The sequence below is a fragment of the Erpetoichthys calabaricus genome, chromosome 7 (genome assembly GCF_900747795.2).
Source record: "Erpetoichthys calabaricus chromosome 7, fErpCal1.3, whole genome shotgun sequence".
Lineage (NCBI taxonomy): Eukaryota > Metazoa > Chordata > Cladistia > Polypteriformes > Polypteridae > Erpetoichthys > Erpetoichthys calabaricus.
Window position 1 is genome coordinate 152,991,932 of NC_041400.2, and position 18,116 is coordinate 153,010,047.

At 39.7% G+C, this 18,116-nt stretch overlaps 1 protein-coding gene across 6 annotated transcripts in view; it reads right to left on the reverse strand.

Annotated features, from left to right (window-relative positions):
• The window catches only part of slc4a4a (solute carrier family 4 member 4a), a 285,556-nt gene that overhangs the window by 192,044 nt on the left and 75,396 nt on the right, over window positions 1-18,116 (reverse strand). For all 6 annotated transcript variants that reach the window (XM_051929546.1, XM_028805563.2, XM_051929545.1 and 3 more), the window contains exon 3: window positions 10,578-10,757. In XM_051929546.1, coding sequence (XP_051785506.1) covers window positions 10,578-10,757 — 180 coding nt within the window. The remainder of the gene's footprint in view (window positions 1-10,577; window positions 10,758-18,116) is intronic.

Consider the following 18,116-nt stretch of genomic DNA (forward strand, 5'->3'; position numbering starts at 1 on the left):
TTCCTAGACCACTTCCAAGGTCATTTCTGGTCACCTGTGAAGTATCTCCGGGTCAGGTATAACCTTACCAAACCCTTGGGGTTGTCTGTCCAGAGTTCCCTCTGGTGGCTCCAGGTATCCCTACCAGACTGCTGGCCCATTTCTAACCCAAGAGCCAGACAGGCCTACAGGGATCTTAATTGCATGTGTGGTGGATGGCCGGGGTCCATGCCCGGCCGGGACGCCCCTACGACACTGGATCCAGGAGAGCAGCCATGGGATGCACGCTACGTCCCCCGGAACACTTGGTGGCAGACCCCCTGGGTTGCAACGGGGCCAAAATGGTGGAACACTGGAGCTCATCCCTGTTGGGCTCCATGGCCACTGCCCGGGGGAGCTGCAAGGCTTAACGAGCCCAACTGGGTGGGAGCACAGCCACACCTGGAAGTGCAGCTAGAAGTAGGTCAACAAGCACTTGCAGCACTTCCGGGCGGGCTAAAAGGAGCCTACCTGCACTACTCAGGGTGCCAAAGTCAGGAAGAGGAGGACGAAGCTGGTTTTGGGGTGTTTTATTTGTGATTTGGGACTGTGTTGTGCCTGTGGGGTTCACAGGGAAGACATGCTCCACAGGTGAAGAAAAATAAATCTTTTGTTTATTTTGCCCATGACTCTGGTGTCAGTCTGTGTCGGGTCGGCGCCAACCAAGCACCTTTATCACACATGTTTGTGAGTGAAAAACATAATTTCATGTTATTCTATGTGAAAGGAGGACTACAAACAAAACTACAAGAATAAATAAAATGAACTGAAACAAAAAATACAAAAAAATAATAACTGCAGTGGTGAATGTTGCTAAAAGTTTGACATACAGCCATAGGGAAACCCACAAGGGGTAACTACATTCAGTTCATTATGTGAATGAACAAAGCCTATAACTGGAATATATTCAGAATTTTTCAATAGGAAAGTGAAATGCCTACAAGCAATAAAAAGACACATATATTTAGAATATTTAATTAGGAAAGTGCAATGGCTATAATCAATACAATAACTGGTATACTGTACATTTAGAATTTTCCCAGTTTAACCTGCCTAACTTCAGGTCCAAGAGCCTAAATGCAGTTAGGGATTATAGATGTTAGCAAATTGTAATAAAACCTTCAGAGTTCCATTGATGCTCCAAAAATCTATAAAGGAAATCTCAAGTCATGTTTTATATATTGATGCAAATATTAATTGACCAAACCTGCTTGCCTACTTGTTGTATCATTTTCCTACAACTACATGAAATCCCTCTCAGGCAAGGTATGTCTTCTCAAAAATTGCACTATTTAAATAAAAGCAAATAAAACAAAATATAAAACCTATTCGTAAAGAATGTGGATAATTTAACTTAATAAGAGACTATATCCATCCAATAAATGGTCATCACATATTTACAAGCTACTGAAATTCTTCAAATTTCATAGAATCACAAAACTATACAATACAATTTTATACTAATATATTTAAAACATGTTGATATTTGATTGGTAAATCGATCCGTGAGTATAAATTAAATGATTGAATGTATTATTGTCAGTATCATTTTTACAGTTTCTAACAGACTGGTTGTTTTAAATTCTATAAATAGCGTATACACTGAAACATAATTAGAAATAAACAGTCAATATTTATAAAATGTCAGATGCCATAGATTTACAGCAACCATCAGCAAAATCCTAACAGATGCGGCAGACACGTGAGTGAGCATACGTATGAGTACAGGAACTGACAAGGCTACAAGATATGGCATGGTGACTGCCTGAAGCAAGATACAAGTGACAGCCAACCTGAATGGGATCATAAAGTGTTGAACAAGCAATTTAAGCAAAAGCAAAATGTGTTTAAATGACAGCAAAGATTAGATCTAAAATCATTAGGCGTACTTAAGAAACTGTAATAGTCTTTGCTGATTTTGTTCACATTTTGAACTGAAACGGTGAGAAAGAGATGCAAATTTGAGGCTTAAAATGCACCTTGATAAGAATTAAGCATGGCAATGAGCCCATAAGAGGATACACTGCAACATTCCAGGACAAGAAAAACTTTCTGGACTTCAGGAAAGTGAGCTACTAGAGGATACTGTACATACTGTATATACCTGTAGGTAGTGTGGTCTAGTAAGGCACTAGCCTTTCTTCCCCAAGGTTGCTGGTTAATTACCACTAAACATCTGACTTAACCTGCCTGTTGTCTGATATTAAAATCCCTTAATAAGGTGGATAATGCATAGCACAAAGATAAGCAAAATGAACGTTTCCTCTACTTGGATAACCACACTTTTTGGCAGGTATCAGATGTAACTAAATTACAACATTGAAACTTCTACTCAGCGTGCTTAGTCTCTATGTGTCAGTTGTGGCGGACTGCCGGGACCTTACCCGGCCAGGATGTCTGATTATGGAAGGACTTGGGGAGAGAGCTTATTCCAGACACTATCTCCCCCAGAACGCTACAAAGCAGCCCCTCTGGCTTGTAGCGGGGCCATGGGTTTGGAGCATGGAGGCCAGTGGCCACTGCCAGGGGGTGCCTGGACCTTTCCTGAGCCCTATTTAGTAGCACTTCCGCCGCACCCGGAAGAAGCTCATCAGACACCTGGAGTCTTTCCGGGTGTTCTATAAAAGGAGCCAGACAACACTACTCAGGGAGCCAGAGTCAGGAGGAGGTGGATGAATCTTGCCAGGAGAGGAGTGGAGGCGGAGAAGAAGAAGCTGGCAAAGACTTTTGTCTTGGACTGTGTTTGGTGCTTTGTTTACTGTGTTGTAGGGTGCAGAGAAAGAGCACTTCCCCACGTGAATAAACGTGTGCTGTGTGGCAAACTTGTGTCTCTGCCTGTCTCTGTCGGGTTGGGCGGCTGTACGCGCCCCTGAGCTTCACACAGTTACCAGTAAAAGTGACACATCAGTCATCCATTTCCCATTCAGATTTATCATTACACTCCCATTACACATTTATGGTAAATAGTCATATCCCTGGAACATTTACTAACTTTTTTTTTCTATACTTGGTTAAGTTCACACTTGAGACTAGCAGGAAGTATCTGCTATTTAAGATTTGAGTTTGCTTTTCTGAAAAAAAAGAGTCAGTATGAAAAGGTTAATGTAATATGGCCAGTTGTGGCAGTGAACGTAAAACTTCAAAGATTTATTTACATCATTTAATTCATTCCAACCATGTAAAACTAAGACTTGTCATTATGAATAAAAATATAATTTATTATTAATATTTAACAGTATCAATACAAAACCTGCTAGTTATCAGACAACATCTGCTAATAAATTCCAAATAATAAATATTTGCCTCCAGCAGAAATTCATTCTTGTGTGCTAAAAGGGTGACTGTTTCTACTACCATGGCCTATCACTCTGACCATCTCACTAAAGGATGACAGATATTATGATTTCAGTATGAAAAAAAAACACAGATAGGAGGTAATATTCGCAATAAACCTGAGGCGGCACACATGATTTTTACTGCTGCCCCATTATCATGGGATTCTCCTTAACTCAGTTCAGGGTTGTGGTTGCTGAAGGCTGTCCCAAATGCATTGGGGGCAAGACAGGAACCAGCCCAGGACAAGGCACCAATACATCTGTCTATTGAAAAATTTGCTATATTTTAATTATTTGTCCCGCTTGCAAATATTGAAATAATGACTCATACCTAGGAAGGTAGGCCCGTCAATGTGCCAAAGTGTCTGGGCTGAACATATGATTAGTGTTGGTTAAAAAAAGTTTAGCTATATATGTTTTCATACACATTATTAATCCCTAAGGGGAAATGGTCTTTTCATGTGACCTATAGAGGTCAGAGCACAGGGCCAGCCATTGTATAGCACCGCTTGAGCAATTTTAAGTTTAAGGGCTGTGCTTCAGGTACCCAACGAAGTACAATCCCTTCTGGCAGTAACAGGATTTAAACTGGCAACCTTCCAGATACCAGTGCAGATCTTTAGCCTAAAGCAATGAATCCACCTTTAACATTAGCATTGTACAGAAGATGTTTCACTGATCTATATTTTCTAACAGTGACACTATGTACAATAAAAAATCTTTTTTATATATATACTGATTCATATCAGCTGAAGTCAAACCATGTCAAACCAAAATGTATTATCATCATGTCTCTAATGAGACACTTAATCCAATATACAGTATAAGTTAAACACCTTTAGCTGTGCATTCGTGAAAGCAAGTAAATGTCTTCTAAAAGAACATATTTATCTAGAATGAAGCAGTACCTAGTTAGCATGAAGCTGTCAGGGTCAAAGGCACCACCAGGATACTATGGGGAAAAGTGAAATTTATTACAAAATACTACAAAACTCTGCTTACCAGTGTGTAAGGACAAGGGCACCTAGGGGGTAGAAGACTGTAATTAGTGACATCCTGGGGGTGAAACTACCAGGGTTACAAAAAAGCAAAAGAAAGAGACAAGAGAATGGTGTCTGTGGAAATACATGCAGCACGGTTCAAACTGAAAAGTTAAAGTACAGAGACACTGGGGCAACTAGTGGCCAGAGCTCAGCTGGAAGAATCAGAAGAAATCAAAATCTATTATGAGAGAATCAGACACGAGGAAGGAGCCTACCCTGAATAGGACATCATTCAACTGTAGAGCATGCATACTGTATGCAAACACTCACAATCAGTCATGAAAAGTCTTTGTGATGTCAGAAGAAGCCACAGAATTGAGAGAAAAATGACACAAATAAGGAAAGGACATTCAAAACACACATAGATATTAACTAGGTGAGAACTAAAATCTAGCTACCTGGAGTTTTCAAGTAGCAGCAGTAACTAATTAGCCATCATGCTGTCCACTTGACTTATTGATATCTAAACATACAGTATTTTGTAGTTGTAGATGTCCTGACCCATGCATAGGGAAATTATATTATTAAATATTAAATAAATAAAAGTAAAGTATATTAAATAAATACAATTACTATACGTAAGGTTTCTGAAAATACTCTAACTACTCTAGTACTCTAACTAAAACTTGCAAGTAGTATTTCTGCCACCACTCCGCTTTAATACAACAAGCAAATGTGACAGGAGCCAAATACTCAGAATGTATAATAAATAGTCCTAAGAAGCAAGTGGTTGATTCAAGCAGATCTTATAAATTACAATTGCACCATTTAAACCTGACGTTACTAACTATGTAAAGATGGCAAACCCATCACCTAACATAGCAGAGTGCTAGAGGCACTGCAGTAATTATCAGAATAAAACTTCCTCTTACCTGAAAACAGAATAGTCTTTGTATTTCTTTAACCTTGCTGTTTTTTTCTTTAAAGCCATTTCTAATTGTACACTTCCAAGAAGAATATATTTCTTATTAGGTTTTGTAATAATACATATTTTGCCATCTGCTTGTACAACCACTTTACAGGTATACTGTTTGAAGATGTAATGCTTATTTTCTTGGCAGCAAGACAAGCAAGTTACGATTCTATGGATGGATATTTTTAAATCCTGCAAGATTTAATATTCTTATTAATAAGATATTTCATGTGGCTTACACGTCTCCTTTAAATATATAACAAAGCTATAGAATAACATAACTGACAGTGCTAACACTATTACTCAGTTTGCTTTTTCCAAATTTCTACTTTTTCAGGAGTCAAGGACATTTTTTGTGCATAAACTTCCCAATTAAAATGACGCATTTCTACATGAAGGCTGATTTCAGTATTTTGTTTCTTGTTTTGTGTTTTTCCCTAACAAACCCAAGGCTAAATAATCACTGGATACAATGCAATTTGTTCACTACTGTGACTTTGCCATATTTGTTGGTATTCAGTCTCGTGCTTACTGTAAAATTGCTTAGTCGTTTCATACAGAGAAACGCACTGCACAACAGCCTTCTGCACCATTTACGCCATAAACTGAATGAGCATAGCAGGAAGCAATAAGGGTGGTGACAGTAAACACTATAAACTTGATGATCCTGTTAACAATGGTTTGCTACAAGTTTATTTCCCAAATCAATCCTGAAAGCAAATAACGCATGGCCGCATGTTTGTCAGTTCTATCACAAAACACAACATTGTCTAGATTCTGTCTTACTCACCAGATATACTGCGCATTCGCTGGTCGGTTTACTCAGTAATACTGTGTGTACTTAAGATGAGACACAATCTGATGAGCCAATTAAAAGCAAAACATGACTGAAGCTTAAGGATTCTCCATAAATAAGGGGCAATGACATATTCTGAAGTATTTATTTTCACTGTGTATTGCACAACTTTTGTTCCATATAAAATCCATCTCAATAAACTGTTTAACAAAATTATTTTTAATAATGTTTTAAAAAAAATTAATTCATGGTTGCATTGGCATTAAATATGCAGTACTTTTCAGATTATATTGAAATACAGTAAGGAATGAAAAAAAATTAAAACTTCTGAATATCATAAGCCAGCAGTTATACATTTAAGTGAATTGGTAAATGTACAGCTCATCCTACTTGAATGTATTTCCATGTATTCTCTTTTAAATTGATTTTATTTAAAAACACACATTGAGAGTTTGTTTCTTCTAAACCAAAGCTCTGTTAGTTTTACTTACTGATCCAATTGGCTTTTATAACCTTATTCTTGGTATTTTTTACATTTTTAAATGTTTTACTAAAATAGAACGAGCTTTAACAAACATAACAACAATTAACAAGTGAGGAAAAACTAATGAGTCACACAGTCATTAACAAAAGGACCAATAAAGTAAAAAAGCAAGATTCTGAGACTGTCCTCTAATTATCAAGGTGTCTTTTATCTTCTTTTTGCCCTCGATATCTCTTAACAGAAGGTCGGTCAGCACTGGAAACTGGGATGTTGGCACACATCTAGCTTCTTAGCAGGATACGTTACACTTCTGCACAGGTAACAACTCACTCTCTGCCTTCCTGCTATCCTTTACTACCTGGCAATGTCTGTCTACTAGGCCACCCATTTGATCATTAAACAATTCAACAGGCTTAATTAATGCAGTATACTTTTACAAAATAACTGTAATGTTTGATATAGCTAATTGTGATGACTTTTGCTTTTCATTACATATACACTAATTGAGCAACTTATTAGGATCATTATACTAAAATTAGGAGTAAGGCCCCTTTTGCTTTCAAAACAGTATCAGTTCTTCATGGCATGAATTCCATAAAATGTTGGAGAGATTCCTTTGAGATTCTGGTTCATGTTGACATGATCGCATCACACAATTTCTGCAGATTTGTCAGATGCACATTCATGCTGTGAACCCCCGTTCTGCCACATCCCAAAGTAGTTCTATACATTTCAGTTCCGGTGACTGGGAAAGCCTCTGAAGAACACTGAACACATTGCCATGTTCATGTAACCAGTTGAGATGATTTTTACTTTGTGACATGGTGAATTATCAGTCTGGATATAGCAATCACAAGATGGGCAAATTGTGGCCATGAAGGGATACACATGGTCAGCAATCATACTCAGATAGGCTGTGGCAATCAAGTGACGATTGATTGGTATTAACAGGCCCAAACTGTGCCAGGAAAACATTCTCCTCATTATTAAACAAACAACCAGCAGCCAGGGCTGTTGACACAAGGCAGGTTGGGTGCATCCTACCATCTCTGTGCCTCAGTAGAAATCAAGATTCATCAGACTTGGCATTGTTTTTTTCCAGTCTTCACCTGTCTAGTTTTGGTGAGCTTGTGCCCACTGCAGCTTCAGCTTTCTGTTTTTGGCTGGCAGGAGTGGAACCCAATCTGATCTTCTGCTGTTGTAGGCCATCCATTTCAACGTTCAACGTGCATTTTGAGATGCTTTTCTGCTCACCACAGCTATCCTGTGTAGTCATCTAAGTTACAGTAGTCTTTCTCTCCATGCATACCAAGCTGGCCATTCTCCTCTGACCTCTCTCATCAACAAGGTGTTGCATTCCGCATAAATATCACTCATGAGATATTTTTTGTTTTTTGCACCATTCAGAGTAAAGTCTAGAGACTGTTGTGCATAAAAATCCCAGGAGATCAGCAGTTACAGAAATACTCAAACCAGCCCATCTGGCACCAATAATCATACCATGATCAAAATCACGGATTAGACAATTGCATGGATAAGCAGAAGTATAGGTGTTCTTAATAATTTGATCAGTCAGTGTAATTAATCAAAAGAGCTATATGTAAAAGAATACAGTGAATCAGAATTATTGAATATGATTAATATGAAATGAAGATTTTGCTAAAAATATGAGTTAGGGAAAACGACTTTGCACTTACTAATCAACAATTTCAGGAAACAGTGAGCACTTTCTTTAGGTACACAAAAAACATAAGGAGATGATGATGAAAATGAGGAGGATAATGGATGTCATTTGCTATAATAGAGTGTCTGCCACTAAAGCATTGACATCAGTGGTTAATAAAACAAATGGATATTGCTAAATCTCATAGAAAGGGGAAAATTATCATGCATTTTGGCCAACAATACAACACAATACAAAGTCCTATTCCTCTTTATCTGTCATCTACTTTAAAATAATATTAGATAATGCATGGAAATTGACTACACTTAATTAAAAAAATAATAATAATTTTGCCATTTTGTTTATGTAAACATCACAGGATATCTATAAATTCATAATATTCTATTGATTCCCGTTCACTGGGTGGAGCTACAATCTTTAATAATTATATCTTTTCAAAGATACACACACACACTGGGGAAGGATAAACAGAAACACTTCTGTCTGATCTGTGCCTGAATATACTGTACAACAGATGCCCCAATTACCACATCAACAATAATCCAGCATGCCATCACAACAGAGGCCAAAAATCACAGTCAACTCCATCATCCCTAGAAATCTGACCCCCAGCTCAAAAGCTCTCTTTCAACTCCTCTGCCAACTAAGTCAGCTTTGGAAGACAGCAGTAAATAAACCTTCACCAAGGAGGTGAACATTGATGTCTGGGAGTACATCACAAAGTTATGGGTCCATATTAGCAGAGCACTCACTGGAATGCCCGGGCTCCACTGCCATCTCCCAGTGTTTGTCTGTATATAAAGGGCCAAGCATTCACAACAGCCTTTGATGAATCCTAGTAAGACCCCTCATGAAAGCAGAGGGTACATCATTTTCTAGCAGTTCCACAAGTCTCAGATAACTTGTTAGGGAATGTGTTTTCCAGTGCTGCAATGAACAATGCTCAAGTGACAGGCCTCTAGAAAGGTACATCTTACCATTGTTATATGGTTTCATATGTTTCATGTACTTCTCCATACACACACAGTTTATTTGATCTCCAGCCTCATTTTTGGAGTGTGAAACCCCATGATAACATTAAACATGGCTTCATCTCACATTAAGATATAATTCTCAGCATACAACACAGACTTAAACTTATCAAGAAGCTAAACTCACTTCAGATAACCAACAATGATACTACTATAAGTCAAGGTGAATTATGGCCTGTTATGAGCCCTTATGCCTTAATTTAAGAAAATAGTTAAGCAATGAAAGATTCCTATCAAGCTAAAAAACATTTCCCAAGATGAAACAACTTGGACCAGTACTCACTGCCCTGAACCATTGCTTATAACATCTCTTTCCTAACATAAAGAGGTTTGTCCATTTCATTATTAAGCAGGTTATTGATGAAGAAAGTAACATGAAGTTATGTAAATGTTAAATGATCAACTGCCTGAAGGCCAATCAAGAGGAACCAAGAAAAACAATTGCCTCTATGAGCGCCACTAGCCTCCTGTGTTATAACCGAGTTGAGTGTGATCAAATTTTCATTTTCATTTTCAGTTACCCTCGGTGGGCTGGCACCCTGCCCGGGGTTTTTTTCCTGCCTTGTGCCCTGTGTTGGCTGGGATTGGCTCCAGCAGACCCCCGTGGACCTGTAGTTAGGATATAGCAGGTTGGATAATGGATGGATGGATGGATTTTCAATTTCATTTTCTTTCATTTTCTTTCATTTTCTTTCTTTCTTTCTTTCTTTCTTTCTTTCTTTCTTTTTTTCTCATATGTTGGCATGACTTTGTAAATTATTAAGGTTTTTTGACAACACCTTTTTCTGTTTTTAGAAGCATTACTGTTCTTATTTGAAAATGTCATTCTCCATCCATCATGAATGAAATAATACAATTTCTTATAACCACTCATAAGAAAAGAGCTTTAGCATGAAAACAGGATCAGATGATGTCCTCGGGCATGCTGCAGAGCCTTTAAGCTATCCAAGCCACATTTCCTCTTAATGCTACTGACTTCTATGCACAATGACGACCATCAAGTCACTCAGTACCATTAGTGGCCTTATTATTTCTATTCTAAAGCTCATTCATGTCTGTATAAATATTCTCAACCAACAAGAAATAACCCAGTTATGTGTTTCGACTAAGAGGAGTCAACCCAACCCCTTTGCTACAAGGCTTTAAAGTATTGACAGCTAAAGGCCATTGGGGGTGACATTAATTTACAAAATGAAGATGAAATGCATTTCTCAGTTCAACTGCAATGCCACACAAACAATAATTGAACAGACAGGTATTTCTGAGTACTTACTGAGAGGTTTGAGAATACTGTTGCCAGCCTCATCGTTGTTTTCCATATCTGACTTGTCAGAAGTGTTTTCTGTTACTTTCTCTTTTTCTTTTTTGTCCTTGTGTCCTGTTCTCTTCCTGTGGCGTCTTCTCCGTCGGTAACTCTTTGGAACATGCACCCCAATATAAATGGTGTGATGCCCTGGCAGGAAGGAAAAAAACAGGAATTGAAAGAGATGGCTAAAAATGTGCCCGGATATACACCTCAGATGTCCTACTCTATAGGACACCAAATACTGTAAAAACAGAGAGGCAGGCAGGACAGAAGCATGTGTAACTGCATAGTAAGTGCATCGGAATAATACATCTAGAATTAATATATTCACAACTCAATGTGTAGTGTTGTCAATGAGGAAGATGATTTTAAAACATTGGAACCTAACTCCTTGAACTTCATTTTCAGTCCAGGAATTTGGATTAGACCATGTGAGCACAGTATATTGACAGCAAAGCTGCTTCTTCTCGTATTTCACATACTTACTCACACTCTTGCTCACTTTACACACACTCATATTCCTCTGGCATAGAAAGCATATAAGCACAAAACCCTTCTTCAGATGTGAAATGTTAATATTCAAGTCTATATTGTAATATTATCCAGTCACAATATGGGAAGACAAACTATGTCATAGCAGGAAACTATTTAAGCAAAGCTGCATGTACTAAGATGGCAAGAATAGAGTTAAGGAGATTTGGCTCACATGCAGCAGTAGTTAATGTGTTAATTATAGTTGATTTTGATTGCCCGTAAATCTCTTATTAAAGGTGGCACAGTGGCATAGTGATTAGTGCTGCTATTTCAGTACCTCAAGGAGTCTATGTTGGAATATGTGTATAACTGTAAATTTGTCTGGCAGAAGTATGTGTGGGTGTATGCGTGAGGACGAGTGTGCCCAGACATGGCTGTGTCTGATGTTGCCAATTGCATGCACACATAAACTATAGCAGTTTCACAAGTGAAGAAGACATTTTCTCAAATTGATTCCAAAATTACTTACTGAGACATTTTAGAAAACTCATACTTTCAATAAAAAATTCAAGGTCTGAATAATCAAAGTACATTAAATAGAAAACGACTTTGAAAGTTTACTGGTGTAGGTAACACCCACAGATATTACAAAATGTATCAAATGAGTTACAAAGCACTCAAATTCTGCACATCTGGCGTGTATACAAAACAAATTCAGCTGGTAAGAATTGTCTACAAAGTCATATATTTTATGAGGTAAGCCCTCAAAAACAAAATGAACGAATGCTGTATAAAACTAGTGCACCTTCTTGAGGTACTAAAATCACAGAAAACGACAATGTTCATTGACACAGCAAAAAAAAATATTAAACATGTTCACTTTTTTACAACTATAGAGCAAAATGGAAGTTTCATGTCATAGTTTCTCCATACCACCTGTGTTTCAGAACAGGTCATCCACCTGAAGCTAAGCATGTTCGGGCCCAACCGCTACCTGGATGGGAGACCATCTAGGAAAAGCTAGGGTAGCTGCTGCAAGAGGTGTTGGTAAGGGGGGCATCTACCCTGTGGTCTATGTGTGGGGACACTGTCCTGTAAAAATGGCGTTGTGCTTTGGATGAGATGTAAAACCGAAATCCACATTCTCTGTGGTTATTAAAGATGCTTGAGCATCTTTCAAAAAGAGTAAGATTTATCCCAAACTCCAGGCTAAATTGCCCATCACAAATTTGTCCATTCTGGCCCCCTAATCATCTCCTGCCCTTTATTGGCTAACTATCTCTCTCACGCCTTTACCACCTAATAGCTATTGTGTGGTGAGCGTACTGGCGCAATGATGCCTGCTGCCACATCATCCAGGTAGGTGCTACACATTGGTGATGGTTGAAGTGGTTCCCCTCTGTCTATGTAAAGTGCTTTGAGTCGAGAAAAGTGCTATGTAAATATATTGTTATTATAATTGTTCCATTATTGTGTATTTTGATCACATCTCAGTCTTGCTTGTCCCATTACCCTCTGGAATCACTGAATAACAGCAGCAGTTCAGCCATTCCTGGTCAGGTTTTCAAGTATGTGAGTTTCTGAGAGACATATTTCATTCTGTTACTCTCCACATTTTGCACTGTAGTACAAATGAGCACCTCTACACACACATACATTAGTTTTCCTTGAATATCACAGTTCAGAGCAGATTTGCTATGCCACTAAATACTGATCTGAATATTGCAAAAATGACAGGATAGAAGAGTGGAGCAGATGTCATTCACTTGCTAATGCTGATTCACGATAGGAAATCCAACAAAACAAATGTACCTTTTGGATTCAAAGCTACCAACAGAAGACTCCTTCTGCCTTTATTACTGCTTAGAAAGGAGGAACATTTTGTACTTGTCCTAAGTTCCTTATTTGCATGCTGCTCTGTGCTTTAAGAAACAGCAATAGACAAGTATTGAATGCAGCCTACTTAGCTTCTCTGAACTCAGTCCTTACAACTGAGTTTGCTCTTTTCAGTTTGTGTTTCATTCTTTACTGATCATTATTCTTAACTACATCTGCTGTTGAATTTAAAATAATATCTTTTTAAAAATTAGATCTGCTTCCTCACAGCACCAGAATCCTGGCTTCGAATTCTGGCTCGGTCACTCTTTATGTCAGTTGTGAATATTGGCTCCAGTGTCTGTATGGGTTTTCCACCTGTCAAATCAAGTCAGGTTTTCTTCCCCATACCAAAAAATGTTTATTAGGTTATTTAAATCCTGAAAACTGGCCTAGTGTGTGTGAGTGTGGCCTGCAATGGAATGGTTCCTGTCTCGCCTCTAGCACTAAACAGAACTTTGTAAGAAAATATATCTATGGATCTTTATAAAATGTGTAAATTAACTTAAAAGTGAAATGTTCATCTTTAAAGGTTAATTATACCTGGAAAATGGAAAGCCTTGGTGGCCTTACAGGTCTAAGAATCTGGATCTGATACATGGTTGTGAACACAGCAAAATACTAGGTTTAAATGAACTCATGCAGTGTTAAAGTAACCCTTCAAACCTGTAAACTGGAACAGAGCATTTCCATTTAGACACTTTAAGTGTGTGGTGCTGTGCATTAGGGGTCTGTGGTGGTGCAAGAATTTTTAGTAAAAACAGTATGGCTTGGGCTTAACCCAGGCACAGGGGATGCACAAACCAGTGTGTTTCTTCGTGCCGGTCCCAAGCCCGGATAAATGGGGAGGGTTACGTCAGGAAGGGCATCTGGTGTAAAATTTTACCAAATCAATATGCGGACAACAATACAAATTTCCATACCGGATCGGTCGAGCCACAGGTTAACAATGACCGCCACCAGTACTGGGTGTTGGCGGAAATTGGGCGACTGTTGGCTGAAGAAGGAGAAGAAAAGGGGGGAGATGTGTCTGGAGGCAGGAGGAAGGTAAAGAGAGTGGATCTGAGGGTAGGAACTTTGAATGTTGGCAGTATGGCTGGTAAGGGGAGAGAGTTACCTGATATGATGGAGAGAAGGAAGGTTGATATATTGTGCGTGCAGGAGACTAAATGGAAGGGAAGTAAGGCCAGGTGGATCGGAGGTGGATTCAAATTGTTCTATCATAGTATGGATGGGAGGAGAAATGGGGTATGAGTTATTCTGAAGGAACAGTATGTCAAGAGTGTTTTGGAGGTGAAAAGAGTGTCAGGCAGAGTAATGATTATGAAGCTGGAAATTGGAGGTGTGATGATGAATGTTGTTAGTGCATATGCACCACAAGTTGGGTGTGCAATGGGTGAGAAAGAAGATTTTTGAAGTGAGTTGGATGAAGTGATGAACAGTGTACCCAAGGGACAGAAAGTGGTGATTGGAGCGGATTTCAATGGACATGTTGGTGAAGGGAACAGTGGAGACGATGAGGTGATGGATAGGTGTGGTGTCAAGGAGAGGAATGAAGAAGGTCAGAGGATAGTGGATTATGCCAAAAGGATGGACATGGCTGTGGTGAATACGTATTTTAAGAAGATGGAGGAACATAGGGTTACGTACAAGAGTGGAGGAAGATGCACACAGGTAGATTACATCCTATGTAGAAGAGTTGATCTGAAGGAGATTGAAGACTGCAAAGTGATGGCAGGGGAAACTGTAGTTAAGCAGCATAGGATGGTAGTCTGTAGGATGACGTTGGAGATCAAGAAGAGGAAGAAAGTGAGGGCAGAGCCAAGGATCAAATGGTGGAAGTTGAAAAAGGAAGACTGCAAGGTTGAGTTTAGGGAGGAGGTGAGACAGGCACTGGGTGGCAGTGAAGAGTTACCAGACAGCTGGGAAACTACAGCAGATGTAGTAAGGGTGACAGCAAGAAGGGTGCTTGGCGTGACATCTGGAAAGAGGAAGGTGGAAAAGGAAACCTGGTGGTGGAATGAGGAAATACAGGGTAGTATACAAAGGAAGAGGATGGCAAAAAAGAAGTGGGATAGTCAGAGAGATGCAGAAAGTAGACAAGAGTACAAGGAGATAAGGCACAAGGTGAAGAGAGAGGTGGCGAAGGCTAAAGAAAAGGCGTATGATGAGACAGACTGAGGGACCGAGCTGGGAAAGATGTACAGCAGATTAGGGTGATAAAGGATAAAGATGGAAATGTACTCACAAGCGAGGAGAGTGTGTTGAGCAGATGGAAAGAGTACTTTGAGAGGCTGATGAATGAAGAGAATGAGCGAGAAGATGTTGGATGATGTGGAGATAGTGAATCAGGAAGTGCAACGGATTAGCAAGGAGGAAGTAAGGACAGCTATGAAGAGGATGAAAAATGGAAAGGCCATTGGTCCAGATGACATACCTATGGAAGCATGGAGGTGTTTAGGAGAGATGGCAGTGGAGTTTTTAACCAGATTGTTTAATGGAATCTTGGAAAGTGAGAGGATGCCTGAGGAGTGGAGAAGAAGTGTACTGGTGCCGATATTTAAGAATAAGTGGGATGTGCAGGACTGTAGTAACTACAGGGGGATAAAATTGATGAACCACAGCATGAAGTTATGGGAAAGAGTAGTGGAAGCTAGGTTAAGAAGTGAGGCGATGACTAGTGAGCAGCAGTATGGTTTCATGCCAAGAAAGAGCACCACAGGTGCGATGTTTGCTCTGAGGATGTTGATGGAGAAGTATAGAGAAGGCCTGAAGGAGTTGCATTGTGTCTTTGTGGACCTGGAGAAAGCATGTGACAGGGTGCTTAGAGAGGAGCTGTGGTATTGTATGAGGAAGTCGGGAGTGGCAGAGAAGTACGCAAGAGTTGTACAGGATATGTACGAGGGAAGTGTGACCATGGTGAGGTCTGTGGTAGGAGTGATGAATGCATTCAAGGTGGAGGTGGGATTACATCAGGAATCAGCTCTGAGTTCTTTCTTATTTGCAAAGGTGATGGACAGATTGACAGACAAGATTAGACAGGAGTCCCCGTGGACTATGATGTTTGCTGATGACATTGTGATCTCTAGCTAGAGTGGGGAGCAGGTTGAGGAGACCCTGGAGAGGTGGAGATATGCTCTAGAGAGGAGAGGAATGAAGGTCAGTAGGAACAAGACAGAATACATGTGTGTAAATGAGAGGGAGGTCAGTGGAATAGTGATGATGCAAGGAGTAGAGTTGGCGAAGGTGGATGAGTTTAAATACTTGGGATCAACAGTACAGAGTAATGGGGATTGTGGAAGAGAGGTGAAAAAGAGAGTGCAGGCAGGGTGGAATGGGTGGAGAAGAGTGTCAGGAGTGATTTGTGACAGACGGATATCAGCAAGAGTGAAAGGGAAGGTCTATAGGATGGTAGTGAGACCAGCTATGTTATATGGGTTGGAGACGGTGGCACTGACCAGAGAGCAGGAGACAGAGCTGGAGGTGGCAGAGTTAAAGATGATAAGATTTACACTGGGTGTGACAAGGATGAATAGGATAAGAAATGAGTACATTAGAGGGTCAGCTCAAGTTGGACGGTTGGGAGACAAAGTCAGAGAGGCGAGATAGTGTTGGTTTGGACGTGTGCAGAGAAGAGATGCTGGGTATATTGGGAGAAGGATGCTAAGGATAGAGCTACCAGGGAAGAGGAAAAGAGGAAGGCCTAAGAGAAGGTTTATGGATGTGGTGAGAGAGGACATGCAGGTGATGGGTGTAACAGAACAAGATGCAGAGGACAGAAAGATATGGAAGAAGATGATCTGCTGTGTCAACCCCTAACGGGAGCAGCCGAAAGAAGAAGAAGTATGGGCCGGGTTTATGGATGCGGATGCGCTCTGCTGCAATGCCATGTGGCCACGGTGTGTTCAATGGAGAAGCTAACTGATTGCTTGTTGATGTGAAGGCACAATCGTCTCAGCTGTTCCTCATTGACACTCCACAGATCATTAAGCAAAGCACCTGCAACCACAAAGGTATAAAAGAACCTGAGTAAAAAAAAAGAGAGGACATTGAGAAAGGAAGACATAAAGGAGGAAAACAAAATCAAAAGAGATGGTTTGGAGAAGAGCAGAGAATGGATGGGAGTGTGAACCAGTACAGTAGAACACAGGCAAGGCGGTCAAGTGGCCCCACGAGAAAGCAAGGGTAATGGTTTGTTCCTGTTGAGTAATCAAAAAGCAATCCCAAAGAGAGGTGGCAGGATGAAGGAGGCTGGCTCCGAGTGTCCCAGTAATGACTGACTGAGGTGGCTGAAAAGACATGCAGAGTTTGAGGACCGCGCTTGCCGATGTCTTAGCCCTGCTGCAAAAATTTGATGGATGAGCGGGTAGGAGAGAAGAGAGAAAGAGACACACAGAGGCTCACATGAGAACAGAGAGAAATAAAACCGGATTTTAACTCTTTGATTTTAGAATTTGATTTTAACTCTGGTTTGGCTTTAATGATTTACTTATTTATTAACCGATTTTAACTCTCACAAAGAGCACTAGTTTTATGGATTATTTATGAGTTTATTGAATAAAATGCACTGGGCACTTTTTGATGTACTATATGTGTAGTTTATGTGTTCATCCTTGCTTTCGGTTCAAGAAGATGCCAAGGCTGCAGGCATCAAAAAGTGTTCATTTAGCACTGGTGCTTTTTGCTACATATGTGTGCTGTGTTTTTGTGTAGGGGAGGGTTCTCTGTTCACTCCAGTTTAAGATAATCTGGGGTTCTAAGCTGATCCAGTATGACTAACCATTTGTTTGTGTATATGGGGGCCATGTGATGGGCAGACATTCCACCCAGGGTTAGTTCCTTTCGTGTGCTTAATGCTTCTGGGAAATGCTCAATTTCTCCTTTCTACAGATAAAACATTCACAAGATGGACTGATAGGAGTACAGCAACTGCCACTTTAATTTACATCTCGAAAAACAACATGTTGCACAATAATTATTATTTTTCTTACTTTTAACTACAGCATGCAATACTGTTAAAGTCAACTTCAGCATGGTAATAATGGTAGTTTATACTCGCATCATTTTACATACACTTATGACAGCAATCACTGATTTGCAGTTACAGTCATATGAAATCTTTCAGCCTGCATAATAATTTACTCTAGTTTCAACAAA